The sequence below is a fragment of the Vipera berus genome, assembly GCF_964194415.1.
Source record: "Vipera berus genome assembly, chromosome: 10".
In the NCBI taxonomy this organism is placed as follows: Eukaryota; Metazoa; Chordata; class Lepidosauria; order Squamata; family Viperidae; genus Vipera; species Vipera berus.
The window spans coordinates 20,930,987-20,946,191 of NC_138213.1; the positions used below are offsets into that span (position 1 = coordinate 20,930,987).

The window sequence follows — 15,205 nt, forward strand, 5'->3', positions numbered from 1 at the left end:
TGTCCACAGTATATTTTGTCAGTAGTGCTGTGGAACATCCAGGTGCTCTTTTTCAAACTTCAAACGTGCTGCAATATTTTTTTTGGACAGCAATGGCTTCCTCCATGGTGTCCTCCCATGTACTCCATTCTTGTTTAATGTTTTCCTTATTGTAGATGTGTCAACAAAAATGTTAGCATGTGCCAGAGATTTCTGTAGGTCTTTAGCTGACACTAGGATTCTTCTTTACCCCACTAAGCATTATGCGCTGTGCTCTTGCAGTCATTTTTACAGGATGACCACGCCTAGGGAGAGTAGCAACAGTGCTAAACTTTCTCCATTTGTAGACAGTCTGTCTTACCGTGGACACATGAACATCAAGGCTTTTGGAGATACTTTTGTAACCCTTTCCAGCTTCATGCAAGTCAACAATTCTTGATCGTAGGTCTGAGAGCTCTTTTCTGCGAGGCATGGTTCACATCAGACAGTGCTTCTTAAGACCAGTAAACCCAAAATAGGTGTGTGTTTTAAAGGACAGGACAGCTGTCAGCAACACATCCAATATCATCACACTGGTTGGAGTCAAGGTTGGCTCACTCCTGGCTCCAATTAGCTCTTGGAGAAGTCATTAGGCTAGGGATTCACATACTTTTTCCACCCTGCACTGTGAATGTTTCCATCTTATGTTCCATTAAAACATGACAACAGCTAATGTTTGTGTAGTATTATTTTAAGCAGACTGTGTTTTTCTATTGTTGTGACTTACATGATGTTTAGAGCGCATTTTATGGCCAATTCATGCAAAACTCCACGTAATCCCAAAGGGTTCACATACTTTTTCTTGCACTGTATATATTGTAGTCCTTTGAGTCTGAAGAAGACATGCTGTTGTGCAGTTCATCTGTGGATATGGAGATGGCTCTGCATATCCACAGATGAACTAGACTACAGCCCTGCTGAAACTCCAGTCTAGCACAGTGGGGGGCACTGGAAGTCCATTGTTTAGCAACTGTAGGCATTGTGGAATGCCACGCACAATTTTCTTAGTGAAGGCTTCATAGCACAGAGCTTGCCAGGGCTTGTCAGCAAGCTGCAGTTTCTAGTTTGCTAGAACACTGCTTAACATAGAGGTCTCTCCATTAGAAAAATAGGGGAAGGGGGAGAATATCTGTCTTATGAGTATTGGAAATAAGCACATAGGTGGAAGCTACAAAAATCATTGCTGAAAAATGCAACTGTCCTTGAAAATTAGCTTGAGCTTCAGTTATTTGCCTCTATCTCTTATCTTCCTTTACCACTACCTTGCTTTCTTTCAAATTTTCTTCCTTCTGTTCTTTTTAGCTCTCTACCTACATTTTGCCTTGCACCATCTCCATCCTATTTTCTGCCCTCTTTCTGGCAGTTTCTACTAGAAAGAGGAAGTGTTGTGTGCATATTTGTTTTCTATGTGTGAGAAAGAATGGGTGCTACATGCAGATGGGAATATGCTAATTTAATAAAGGGAGTGCCTTATTTTACAGGCAATACACTTTGATCAATAGGTTTGCATTCAATTAATAAAAATAATTTTTTTTCTCCTTGCAATGCCCTTTTTTAGGCTGTGGGTCCTGCCACATATATTCATTTACATATATCCACGTGTACATACAAGCCATTTATTAGAACATATGAATGAATATGCAGCATAAGTTTCATCTGAATATACTAAAATGTGTTTTAAAAGGCTGTCAAATTACCAAAGACAGCATGTCACAACCTCTGTAAAATGTTCAGGCACTGCAGTACTATCATGCACTAAAACTTCAGATTTAATTGACTTGTGATTTTGCAAAATATGTTTCATGTATATACAAGTAGTCCTTGAGCTATGAATGTAACAGAGCTGCCCATTCCATTTGTAACTCGAGGATTCGTAGGAGTGAATCTTGTACCTTGAACAAGATCACTACCTGCTTTCGACCACACATTCGCTAATTGAATGCGCGGAAGGCTGGGGGGGGCCTAGTGATGGAACAGGGCCCCAAGACCTCCCCTCCCCACTAAGATACCTCATGCTTCCCCCTCCCCTCCCCACCAGACTCACCTTACAAAGATCTGTCTCCTCTCTGCTGCGGTTCCTTTGCCTTTGAGGGAGAGTCGGCGGAAGCTCCTGGGTGCCCTAATAATGCGTGAGTTCAGGCACCCATCCTGTTTTGCAGACGAAGCTTCCAGTCTCTGTAGGTCCCGTTTGAAAGGGAGCAGATTGCTCTGTTTCCAACTGTCCCACAGATGCTCAAACACTTTTTGCTGGGATGGAGACCTGATGGAGACCAGGAGCTTCGTTTGCGTGCAAATGGGATGCTTGGAAACGGAGCAGTTCGCGCAGTTTCCAAGCACCCCATTTGCACACAGATGAAGCTTCCAGGCTCCATCAGGTCTTTGGATGAAATGTGTTCCAGTGGTGACGGAAAGGAGTTTGGGGGGGGGGGGAGAGCAGGAGACAGGCACTGCAAGCACTTTTTGTGCTGAGAATGAAAGTTTTTGGGGTTCGTGATTTCCTGAGAGTTCAGGCACCCATTTTCTGCAAAAGAGGATGGGTGCCCGAACTTGCGCAGTATTACAGCACCCAGGAGCTTCCAGCGACTCTCCTCCTTCAGAGGCAAAGAAACCGAGTCAGAGAGGAGACAGCTCTTTGCAGGGAAAGTGAGTCCAACACGGCGGGATGGGAGGGGGAAGCAGTTGTGGGGAGCAGGGGTGAGGGAATAGGGTAGTGTAGAGCCTCTGCCGCCGTTGGTAAGGGCGAACAACTGCCCTGGTGCTGCAACATTCGTAATTTCAAGACTTGCTCGTAAACACTAAGGGGCGCTTATCGCATAACTTTGAACGGGCGCTAATTGAACGCTCATAACTCAGGGATTACCTGTACTCATGACCCAAACTACACATGTAAACCAATTGAGAGAAAAACTAAAAGATCTAGAGGACACTCCAGCCACCACCTACAACACGAGAAACCCCAACCAAAGACGACTGTATCCAAATTGAACACGGTAAGGAACAAACTACAGTACTACCAGAAGAAATGGCGTGGACCTTTAGACCAGGGGTAGGCAACCTTGGCTCTTTTATGACTCATGGACTTCAACTCCCAGAATTCCTGAGCCGGTCATGCTCAGGAATTCTGGGAGTTGAAGTCCACAAGTCATAAAAGAGCCAAGGTTGCCTACCCCTGCTTTAGACAGACCGATGGCAACATGTCGCCCGTAGAAGAAAATGACGACCAAGAGCTTTGTGCCTGCTGTTCAGTGCAGCCCCGCTGGAGCTGAGCAATCAATTTCATATCCTCCCCCTGGAAGAAAACATGCAGATACCTGGAGAAAAGACATCATCAAAGTAGCCCACGCTTTCCCAAGGGAAAAAAAGGTGAATGTGATAGGAGATTCACTTCTCAGAGGAACGGAATCAGCAGACTGGACAATCAGTCTAGGGAGGTATGTTGTCTCCTTGGAGCAAAAATCAAAAGATGTGGCTGAGAGCCTTTCTAAAATAATCAAGCCCACAGATTACTATCCCTTCTCTTTCACTGGGAACAAATGACAGTATCAAGAGACTATGAGCAGCTCGGCAAGAAAGTTAAGAAGTTATTAGAACAAGTGTTTACTTCCAACAAAAGGTCAACATCCAATGAAAGAACAGGATTTTAGAAATAAACCACTAGCTTACGGGATGGTGCCACCAACAGAACTTTGGATTCCTACATCACATTCTACATTACCTACATGAAGGGCTTCTGGCAAGGGATGGGCTACACCTCAAAAGAACCGGGAAAAATGTAATTTGGAAAAAGACTGGCTCAGCTTATCCAAAGGGCTTTAAAACTGAGGGGGGAGTGACCAATCTCTAGGATCTTTTGCACCTAATCCCAAGCTTAAACCCCACGACAACCAATCAAATGAGTTAGGGAATTATGATGAAGGAAGAAAAACTCAGCTATAAAGCAAGAGAGGTAGGAAGCATACCCAGAGTGAGCCATAAAGGACTCATGCTTATAGACTAACGCTCAAGGTTTGGGGAACAAACCGTGAACTTGGAAGTACTAATATATGAGGGCAGATATGATATAGTTAGCATTACTGAAATGATGGGATGAAACTCACGACTGGAATGTACAGCTGGAAGGATATAAACTGTTCAAAAGAAACAAACTTAACAAAAGAGGTCGAATTGCATTATATGTAAAAAAAATCATTACAACTTTACAGAGGTGCACAAAATCAATATAATGGAAGATTAGATTCATTAGCACATACCATTTCAAGACTGCCAATTGATCTAAAAAGAACAAAAAAGCCAGCCAGAAAGTACCCCATTATCCTAATGTATGCATCAATCCATTTCACTTGAAAACTCATTTACATTTTTCGACTGCCAAATACATAAGGACTTACGACAATTCCAGTTTTTCTTTAATAAATTATACTCTATAATCAAAGCTTAGCATTCTTACAATAAGAGAAAATGAAGAAATCTGGAAAAAAAATCTGCTTGTGAAAACTATTACCCCCAAGACTTCCCATAGTGAAATGTTACTGTAACCGACTTCAGTGGCATTTTCTCTGCATAAGGAGGGAAATAAAACAGTATTTACTGATCATGCAAAGGCATGTCCTCTTTTAGAGGAAGCAGAGTACTGTAGTTTTCAGTTAGAGATTCTTCAAATGCAGTTGGTCGTCTCTTTGTCCGCTGATTCATTCTCTGTAAAGACAGACGTGCTGGGAAAGGTTTCACTCTACGGTCGTCTTCTCTACGTTTGGGGAAGAAGATGCATCAGCAATAGTAGCCAAATAAATAAGATTTCTGTGCAATGTGTGCTGGTGCCTGTAGGAAGAAAAACAAAGAATGAAATGGTGAAAATTCATTACAACAAAACAGCAATTGAATTTTCAGAACTGCTGTTCTGATTTCTCAAGTTGCCAAAGACTTCTGGGGTCTTCTCACTAAAGTGAGCTCCATCCTGTATTCATAGGATTGCAGTTGATGTTTTACACTAAGCTGCTTATTCATACATCTAATCACCTCCTATTTTGGTTTCCCAATTCCAGGACAAGGTAAGCCAGTCTAGACTTAATTACTAGCCTCCACCTGAAAGTCTTTTACTAACTTCATGTTGTCCAATTAAACTCCAGCTTGTTTATTCTCATCCAGCTAAGAGTTCCACAGCTTTACTGGGGCGAGTAGATTAAAAGATAGAAGTGCCATCTCTGCACAGTCCACCAAAAGGTATAAAAGGTAAAGGTTCCCCTGCACACGCGTGCTAGTTGTTTCCAACTCTAGGGGCCGGTGCTCATCTCCGTTTCAAAGCCGAAGAGCCAGCGCTTGTCCAAGGACATCTCCGTGGTCATGTGGCCGGCATGACTAGACGCCAAAGGCGCACGGAACGCTGTTACCTTCCCACCGGAGTGGTCCCTATTTTTCTACTTGCATTTTGACGTGCTTTCGAACTGCTAGGTTGGCAGAAGCTGGGACGAGTAACAGGCGCTCACTCTGCTAGGCGGCACTCGGGATTCGACCTGCCAAACTGCCAACCTTCTGATCTACCATTGCTGACAATGCTTAAAATCCTCACAATGCCCTATAAATCAAGGATTTGGGGATATAACTCTCATTTCCCAGCATCCCATTCAGATTCTGGTCTTCACAATAGGAGCACCAGCGGGACGGGCCGAGCTCCAGCCCGAGACGGGAGCGGGGCCCCCCGGCCAGCACGAAAGCGCCACTCACTGCACACACTCCGCGGCCCTTCCTTTGTTCTGGTACTCCACGATGCAGCGAATCAGCTGGTCGTTTTCCTCCAGCAGCTGAAAGTCACAATAGGGAACGTTACCCGCAAACGCCGCACCTCCGTCCAGGCGCCGCAGGGGACGCGAGGCCGGCGGGCCCCCTCCCTCGCCTGCCGGGGCTCAAGCCGGGCTCGCGGGACCCGCCCTTTCTCCGCCGGCCAGAAGCGCCTCCGCCACGCGGCCCACCCGCAGCCCCGGACGGAGGAGAGGCGCCGGAGCGCCGGGCGGGAGCCACGCGAGAAGGCCGCGGCCCTTCCCGCCTCGCCCCCCCCCCCGCCGCTCACCCGCCGCTCACCCGCCGCAGCGTCTCCTGGTTCACCTCGGCTTTGCCGCGCAGGCGCTCGGGGACGAAAACCACCGACATGGCGCGGCCGGAAAGCCCACTTCCAGATCAGGCCGCAAGGCCTGCCGGGACATTGGCTGCGCTCTGCGGCTCCCGCGCAGGAGGCCCCTCCCCCGCGGGCGCTAGAGACAAGTCAGAGCGCGGAAAAGCTCCCCCCGATCGGACGTCCAGCTTCCGGGGTAAGGCGCGGAGCTTTCGGCAGCCCTCGACGCCACTCGCGCCGTTGAGTCGCCCTGGCGGGCTGGCGCGGGGGTGGAAAGCGTCCGCAGGGCCGAGAGACGCCTCGAGGGCGTCGCCCTTTCCCGGAGGCCGCACCGCGGCGCTCAGCTGAAGCGGAGGCGGAGCGCTATCCGGGCCCTGCAAAGCCGAAAGAAGGCCGGGGGGGGCGCGGCAGCAGCGGCGGTTGCAGGGCTTGAGGGGCCAGAAGGCAAGACGAGGAGCAACGGATGGAAGCAGCCGAGAGCTAAGGAAGAATTTGCCAACGGTGAGAGCAATCAGCCAGGGGGACGCCTTGCCTCCATCGCTGGCGGCTTTCAAAAAGTGACTGGACAGCCGCGTGTCTGGAATGGCATAAGGCAGGGGTCTTCAAACTTGGCCCTTTTATGACTTGTGGACTTCAACTCCCAGAATTCCTCAGCCAGCTTTGCTGGCTGAGGAATTCTGGGAGTTGAAGTCCACAAGTCATAAAAGGGCCAAGTTTGAAGACCCCTGGCATAAGGTCTCCTGCTTGAGCCTAGGGTTGGACTAGACGACCTCCAAGCCCCCTTCCAACTCCTTATTCTATCCTCTAAGACTTTCCATTGGGCATCGATCTCAGACTTCAGCCTGTAGGTGTTCCTCGGCTGAAAAGCCGCCAGTGGCCCCGCAGGGGATCTGCCCAAGCGCCAAGCAGGAGGAGCAGCAGCCACAGTCTCCACCCTGGGTCTCCAAATGCAATGTCTGCACGACGCGTGGAGGCCACGAGGAAGCAGGCAGGGAGTTCTGTGCAGACATAGTTGCAGATGGTAGATACAGGAAAGAGAGAGGGAAATGTAGATATGTATATATAGCTAGGGTTCTGTAACTGGAACCAGAAAAAGAAACAAATTGTGTAGGCTTGCCTAACTATTGCTATCGAGTTTCTGTCATCAGCGTTTGCATCAGGGACAAATTTCACGCAAGCGTGGGAAACTACGCAGATGGGATGTACTGAAGGAGGGAATAAGGGAGAGTACAGGAATGATTGGTCTCTTCCTTATGACGTAATGGCCGTTGTCTGATTTTCATTGGCTAACAAAGTTTATAAAGCCATGCTACTAACTTTCTAAGGTGTGGCACTTCTGGACGTAACTCTGCCAGTGTTCAGATTGTGTTCCCACCCAGGACTTACTTCAATCAAAAATAAAGTATTGTGCCTTTAAGAAGCCTCTTCTTGAGTTTTCATGATTGGATTCCTATGATTTCTCAAGTTTTGCCAAGGGCCAGTGACCTTACAATAGCACATATAGTTATGATATAGTTGCCATTATTCAAACTTAGTGGGATGAAACTCACTATTGGAAGGTACTGATGGAAAGATATAAACAGTTCAACAAAAAAAAGAATGGAGTTGCATTACATGTAAAAGATCACTACACCTCTATAGAAATGCATAAAACCAAGGATGAAAGCCTCCTTGAATAAAAGGGGAAAAAACAATGACATTGCCATAGGTGTATAGTACAGGCCACCCAACCAAGTAGAAGAAATAGATGAACTTTTTGCTAATCAGTTAAGTAATGTAGGAAGGAAACACACCACAGTAGTAATGGGGGACTTTAACTACCCTGACATCAACTGGGAAACAAATTCTGCAGCAAGGGGAAGATCAAACAGGTTCCTGACTAACGTAGCTGACAGCTTTGTCATCCAAACGGTAGAGGTGGGAACTAGAGGGTCAGCTATACTGGAATTAATTCATACTAACAAAGATTAAATGATAGAGGGAGTTGAAGTTGCAGGAACTTTGGAAGAGAGTGACCACATCATATTGGAATTCAAAATAACGCAAATACAAACAACATAATCAAACCAATGTCTTAAGACTTTAAAAAGCTGATTTTAACAAACTTAGAACTTGGGAAGGATTGGATGAAAATTAGGGGAAAACAACTCAAGAGGCTTGGGAAATTCTGAAAAATATGATTATAAAAGCCCAATCCACTGCAAAACCACTCAAAGAAAAATAGGAAATCCAAGAAGAAACCAAAAACAAAAAGGATAAGTACAGAAAATGGAAAGAGGGACACAGCTAAAGCAGAATACCAAAAAAATAGCCCAAACTTGCAGTGATGGGGGCTACAGCGCTTCGGCTGTAACCCGCTGATCCTGGGGCTTCACTTAGCAAGCAGCATGTTTTCCGCAAGCGAGCTGGGCAAGAGCCCAGGATCAGCGTGTGCAGCTACAACTGAGCTGCGCTTCTGCGCTCAGAGCGCGGCTTCTGAGTGCAGGCGGGACAGCTTCTGAGCGCCAAGCGCGGGCGGCTTCTACGTCCGGAGCGGCTTCTGAGTGCCCCGCGTGGGTGGCTTCTGAGCGCAAGTGTCTTCTGAGAGCCCCGCACGGGTGGCTTCTGAGCGTGGTTGGCTTCTGAGCGCAGTGGACCAATTTGATATGTTCTTCCATGGTTTCGGTGTAAATAAGGATGTCATCAAGATAAACCAAAACTCCATTGTATAAATGATCATATAGCATTTATCGATTGCATAAACACAGCTGGGGGCCCCTGCAGTCCAAAAGGCATCGCTTTAAATTGGAAGCTCCCCAAAGGGCAATTAAAGGCGGTTTTCCACTTGTCCCCCTCCTTAATCCGGATCCGGTAATAAGCCTCTCTTAAATCTAGCTTGGTAAACTTTTCCTTTAGCCAGGTGGGCTAACATGTCATTCATCAGAGGGAGGGGGTACATATTTTCTATACGGACCACATTCAGTTCTTTAAAATCCACACATAATCTAAGAGATCCATCTTTCTTTTTCTTGAATAGCATGGGAGCAGCCACGTGTGATTTATTTATTTATTTATTTATTGATGGGATTTATATCCCGCCCTATCTCCTGAAGGACTCAGGGCGGCTCACAATAAAACATATAATAAGTGCATAAATCAAGATAAAATGAAATTGAGAACATCAGTGCAATAAAAAATTAGAGAATTTAAAAATGAATTAAAAATACTAAATATAAATTAATTAAAATGCCTGTCAGTCTAGGTCAGCTTGGTGGAACAGGTGTGTTTTGAGGCCGCGGCGAAAGGATTGGAGGTTTTGGGCTATCCGAAGCTCAGGGGGGAGCTGATTCCATAGGGTTGGTGCTCCCACAGAGAAGGCCCTCCCCCTGGGGGTCGCCAGCCGACATTGCCTAGCTGACGGTACCCTGAGGAGGCCTTCTCTGTGTGAGCGTACTGGGCGATGGGAATTTGTTCCCGGCAGCAGATGGTCCTGCAAGTATCCCGGACCTAAGCCATGTAGGGCTTTAAAGGTAAGTACCAGCACCTTAAATCTCACCCGGAGGGCAACTGGTAGCCAATGCAGCTCACGCAGGAGGGGTGTAATATGGGAGTATCGGGAAGCTCCCATCACAACCCGTGCAGCTGCATTCTGCACCAGCTGAAGCCTCCGGGTGGTCTTTAAGGGCAGCCCCATGTAGAGAGCATTACAGTAATCAATACGGGAGGTAACGAGTGCGTGGGTGACTGTACGTAGGGCATCTTGGTCCAAAAAGGGGCGCAATTGGTATATAAGACGAATCTGGGCAAATGCCCCCCTAGCCACGGTTCCAATGTGATCTTCAAAACTGAGTCGTGAATCTAGGAGGACGCCCAGATTGCGTGCTTTATCAATGGGAGGTAACATCTCTTCTCCTATAGTCAGAGATGGAACCTCTTGGACTAAACGAGATGACGGTATGTACAGCCACTCAGTCTTGGCCGGGTTGAGTCGAAGCCTGTTTTCTCCCCTCCAAATCTGTACCGCTTCCAGACAACGGGACATCACATCGAGGGCATCACTGGGTTGGTTCGGGGTGGAGATGAATAGCTGGGTATCATCAGCATATTGATGATATTTCACCCCGAAGCTACGGATGATCTCTCCCAGCGGCTTCATATAGATGTTGAACAGGAGGGGCGAGAGCACCAAACCCTGAGGCACTCCACAATTAAGAGGCCTAGGGCTTGACCTCTGCCCTCCTGCCAACACCGTCTGCGAACGGTCCGAGAGGTAGGAGGAGAACCAACGCAGAACGGTGCCTCCCACTCCCAGCCCCTCAAGACGACGCAGTAAGATACCATGGTCGATGGTATCAAAAGCCGCTGATAGATCTAATAGGACCAGGACAGAAGAATAACCTCTATCTCGGGCCCGCCAGAGATCATTCACCAGCGCGACCAATGCCGTCTCCGTGCTGTGCCCTGGTCTGAAACCCGATTGGTACGGATCTAGATATTCAGCTTCCTCCAGGTTCAAAGGGAGCTGTCGTGCCACCACGCTCTCAACGACCTTCGCAAGGAAGCGAAGGTTGGAGACAGGACGGAAGTTGTTTAAAACAGCTGGGTCCAGTGCCGGTTTCTTGAGGAGGGGCCTTACCACCGCCTCTTTCAAGGCAGCAGGGAAGTACCCTTCACTCAGTGAGGCATTGATAACTGCTAGGAGCCAGCCTCGTGTAACCTCCCGAGAAGCATAGACTAGCCAGGAGGGACACGGGTCCAACAAACATGTGGCGGCACTTAGTTTCCCCATGATCTTGTCCACTTCATCCGGAGTCACAGGATCGAACTCTTCCCAAATGTACTTGGCCAACTTCATCGTTTTCCTCTCGTTAGATACTGCCCAGTCAGAGTCCAGACCAGCCCGAATCTGAGCAATTTTGTCCACCAGATATTTACTAAATTCCTCAGCCCGTCCATGTAGGGGGTCCTCTCCCGTCTCTTGACTTAAAAGGGAGCGGACCACTCTAAATAGGGCGGCCGGGCGATTATCTGCGGACGCAATGAGGGTGGTGAAGTAGGCGCGCTTTGCCACCCTCATTGCCACAAGATAGGATCTAGAAAAGGATCTTAACTGTGTTCGGTCAGACTCAGACCGACTGGCTCTCCAAATGCTCTCTAGGCCCCTTCTCTGGCGCTTCATCTCCCGCAGGTCCTTGGGGAACCAAGGAGCGAGTCGGGACTTGCGCCGGGTCAGAGGCCGCAAAGGGACAACGCGGTCGAGCGCCTCCGAAGCAGCCTGTTGCCAGGCATTAACTAAGGACTCGACCGGGTTGTGGGAGAGGGAGGTGGGAATCGGTCCAAGCGCCATCTGGAATTTATCTGGGTCCATCAGGCGCCTGGGGCGGAACCACCTGGTCGGTTCCGCTTCCTGACATCGGGGGGTGACGTGACGGAGGCCCAACCGCAGGAGGTAGTGGTCTGTCCATGAAAGGGGTTGTGATGTTGGAGTAACCCCACCCAGCCCATTTAGCCACTGCCCAGAGACAAAAATTAGATCCGGCATGTTTCCTCCCTCGTGAGTTGGGTCCTGAGTAATTTGAGTAAGGTCCATGGCCGTCATGGAGGCCATGAACTCTCGGGCCACTTCTGATGCACTGCCCAGGGAAGGTAGATTAAAGTCTCCCAGTACCATAAGCTTTGGAAATTCGACCGCCAATCCTGAGATGGCGTCAGGTAGCTTGGGTAGAACCGTTGCTGTGCAGCTTGGAGAGAGGTATATCAGAAGTAGGCCCAACTGACCACCAGGACCCCACCTTAAGAGGAGGGATTCACATCCGTCTATCTGAGGGGCAGTGGCCTCCCGCGGATGGAGGGTCTCTCTGATAACGATCGCCACGCCACCTCCCCTACCCTGAGCTCGAGGTTGATGTAGCACACGGAAACCTGGGGGGGATAAATCAGTCAGAGGGACCCCTCCCTCTGGGCCCAGCCAGGTTTCCGTGATGCATGCCAGGTCTGCGCCTTCCTCCTCGATCAAGTCATGGATGAGGGGAGCTTTATTCACAACAGACCTGGCATTAAAATAGATCAGCCTGAGCTCAGGAGTCAGACCTCCCTCTTCCCCAGGGCAGCAAGCGGGAGCCAGAGGGTCAGAGCGCGCCACAGCAAGAAGATAGCGTGGGCGTGATCTCAGAATACGATATGACCCTCTGCTCCTCCATCTGCTGCCATTCCCAATTACTGTGGGGATCGGTATCCCTGTCCCATCCCCCTGGTTTACAAGACTCTCCATGGCCCTCATATTGCCGCGACCATTGGCCAACTTAGGCTGAGACAGGTCCGGTGGGATCTTCCCCTCGATTTGCTGGGCCTGACCCTCCCCCCTCCCTAACCCTTCCAAAAATTTTAAAAGAAAACCCAAGAGCCTCTTCTTGGCGCCATGCCACCTCTCGGGGTCCCAGGACCCGTCATTAAGGAAACGGCGGCGTAGGTCTGATGGCTGGCTGAAACCCCGAGCTAAGTTTTTATCAATGTATTCTTTCAGTTCTTTCACCTGTCTGTACATCTTTGATTTTGGGACCTTGGCACTGAGCAGAATTTCAATAGCAGAGTCTGTAGCTCGGTGTGTGTGTGGGGGGGAGGGAGGATGTCATTCCTTTTCACTGAATGCTTCCGCTAAATCACAGTACTCATTGGGGACAAGTTGAACCCCCGGCTTTTCAGCTACCCTTTAGGGTTTCATGGGGCTCCCCTTGAATCTCGCTGATGGCCAGTGTCTTTATCATCAGTGGCAGGTGGGAGGGGTCCGGTCCCTAGTCTTAACTTCCACATTCCCTCCTCCCACCAGATGTTGGGACGCCTTTTATCAAGCCATGCTAGTCCTAAAATTACTGCTTCAGTCATCTTCAGAACCACAAAATGGATAATTTGCAGAGTTTGTCTCCCAGTTGATATCTGGATAGTTGAAGTCTCCCATTACTACTGTGGTATGCTTCCTACATACATTTGTTCACTGGTTGGCAAAGAGTTCCATCTATTTCTTCTGATTGGTAAGCAACTATATAAGCAACTACGTTCCCTAATGATTATTTGGCAGGCTTTTTATACAACGCCCAGTCCCTAGTCTTGGGAGCAGCCAATGTCCTTGGTTTCCACAGGATAAAAGATTATTTTGACTAGCAAAGCACCTGGGCAACCCCCCTCCCTTTGTTCTATGTGGCAACCTAGAATGAGAAGGAAAATGGCTGCAGTTATGCTCATTTTTAGAGCTGACAGAGTTTAAAAGAAGAAAAGATTGCAAAACTCATTTTTCTCCAGAAAGGGATGGAACTAAAATGGAAACATTCAGAAATATTCAAAGCAGAAAACTTGCTTTTTTATCCCACGTGGTCTTTCACATTTGAATCTGAAGTTATGTAACTTGCAAGCATTCACAGTTGGGAGAACAAGAGTTACCACTCTCTTCAAAAATGAAAAACACAGATTCAGCCAAATATGTAGATCATCTATTGATAAAACATAATTGACAAAATGTGTCAATTTTATGGAACATTCTAGACCAGTCACAACACAAAGAAACCAGTGAAGAGATTGTTCATAACTGCTTGAAAAAATACAGCTGATTACTAGGAAACATGGATTTGCCTAGAAGTAAGCCTTATTTTCTCCCAGATAAACAGATGGGAAACATGACCAGTAGAGCTCATTCTAATTGATTGTTAGGCAACGTTACAAGAATCTTGCAAGTCCGAAAGCACAAATCTTCCACCCTTGATTTCTACTGACTGTAAAGTTAGCCAAGATCCTTTCTGAGTTTCTTTGTGTGCTTGGAGACCAGGATTGTGTCTGCCATTCTTGGTCCTCCTACTCGGCTCTAAATTTGACATAATTTTTAAGTTGTCTTAACTTTGAACAGTCACTGAAACAGTAAGCAAGACTATCTATACATCTTAAGCTAGTTTCTTCTGCAAATCCAATTTGTGTTGACATTGTTGAGTGGGTTTTCAAAATGTAAGAAAAAAGCTTCCCCAGTGATCATGAAATTAAGAGAAGACATGTTGCCCACATTGCATCTACAGTTTACTGCTAGTATCAGTTAACTTGTTGGGATTTATGCATTTATCAAATTTATATGGCCACACATCTCACACAAAGTGATTCTGGGTAGCATGCAATAAAGTCAAAAATTAAAACATACAAAACCAGTTAAAAACAAGCATTCTCATCTTTAACCTGTTTTCCCATCTCCTGCCATTAAACTGGACTGTTAGCAACTCACAACGAACGTATATTGTAGAAATAAAAATCATAAAATGCCATTTTTTAAAAAAACACACAGAGTCACCTATCGGCATAATTTCCAACGCTTCAGTTTTTAGCAGCTCTCAGAAGGCGAACCGTCGCCTCAGTAAGAGGGGAAGAGCGGACGTTGACCAAAGAGCCCCGGGAGCCGCGGAGCGTTGGCTGGAGTTGGAGCTCTCCGAAAAGGTCCCTGTGAATTTCAGCCGTCCTCTCGCAGGCGCCCCGGTCCGCGCTGGCCGGAGAGGGCAGCTCCGGGGCTCCGTCCGCCTCCCGCAGGGCGCCTGCTTGGCGAAGCGCTCCAGGCTGCATCGCGCCGCGGCGCTTTCTCGACGGAGAGGCGCCCGGCCGAGCGCTCCGACCCAGCGGGGACCGGTGGGTGAGCCCGGGCGAGGCCCAGCTCCTCTTCCGCGGCTGCCGGGGAGGCGGCTCCGGCCGGCAGATGCCCTCGAGGATCCGCCGGCTCGCCCCCCCCCGATCCCGCCGGGGCTGCGCGCGGCCGAGGCGGCTCTTCTTCCGGCGGCTGCGCGCGTGAGGCGCCGCCAAGCGACGCAACGTCGGGCAACGACCACTCGCTCAAGCCCCGCCCACTTCCGTCTACAGCCCCGCCCCTTTCGGCCAAAACAACCCTGCGCCTTGGCGGCTCTACTTTTCTTAAGTCTACGGGACTCACAGCCCTTTCTCGCGCTCTTCCATCTCGTAGTGATTGGTCAACGTCTCCGGGAAAGGCGGCCCTCGCGTTGATTGGCGAGCCGACAAGCCAAAGAGACGGCCAGATAGCCCTGCCAGGGAGGGGGCACTCGGGCGCGGTCCGTTGCCAGGGCG

The 15,205-nt window shown here is 48.5% G+C and overlaps 1 protein-coding gene across 1 annotated transcript; it reads right to left on the reverse strand.

The window, feature by feature from the left end:
- Nucleotides 1-4,187: 4,187 nt before the first annotated feature.
- SS18L2 (SS18 like 2) lies at nucleotides 4,188-7,726 on the reverse strand. The gene is made up of 3 exons (XM_081336065.1): nucleotides 6,094-7,726; nucleotides 5,740-5,816; nucleotides 4,188-4,836 (listed from the first exon to the last, which is right to left on the reverse strand). Exons 1-3 carry the CDS (start codon nucleotides 6,160-6,162, stop codon nucleotides 4,743-4,745), a joined length of 240 nt encoding a protein of 79 aa, XP_081192191.1. The 5' UTR covers nucleotides 6,163-7,726; the 3' UTR covers nucleotides 4,188-4,742.
- Between the last annotated feature and the right edge of the window lie 7,479 nt (nucleotides 7,727-15,205).

Bases quoted from the DNA above. Each gene is read 5' to 3' on its own strand.
- SS18L2 (XM_081336065.1), bottom strand. From the start codon at position 6,162: ATGTCGGTGGTTTTCGTCCCCGAGCGCCTGCGCGGCAAAGCCGAGGTG. The intron at 5,817-6,093 runs GTGAGCGGCGGG...TGTGACTTTCAG, and splicing joins ACCAGGAGACGCTGCGGCGG to CTGCTGGAGGAAAACGACCA. The intron at 4,837-5,739 runs GTGAGTGGCGCT...TTCTTCCTACAG, and splicing joins AGGGCCGCGGAGTGTGTGCA to GCACCAGCACACATTGCACA.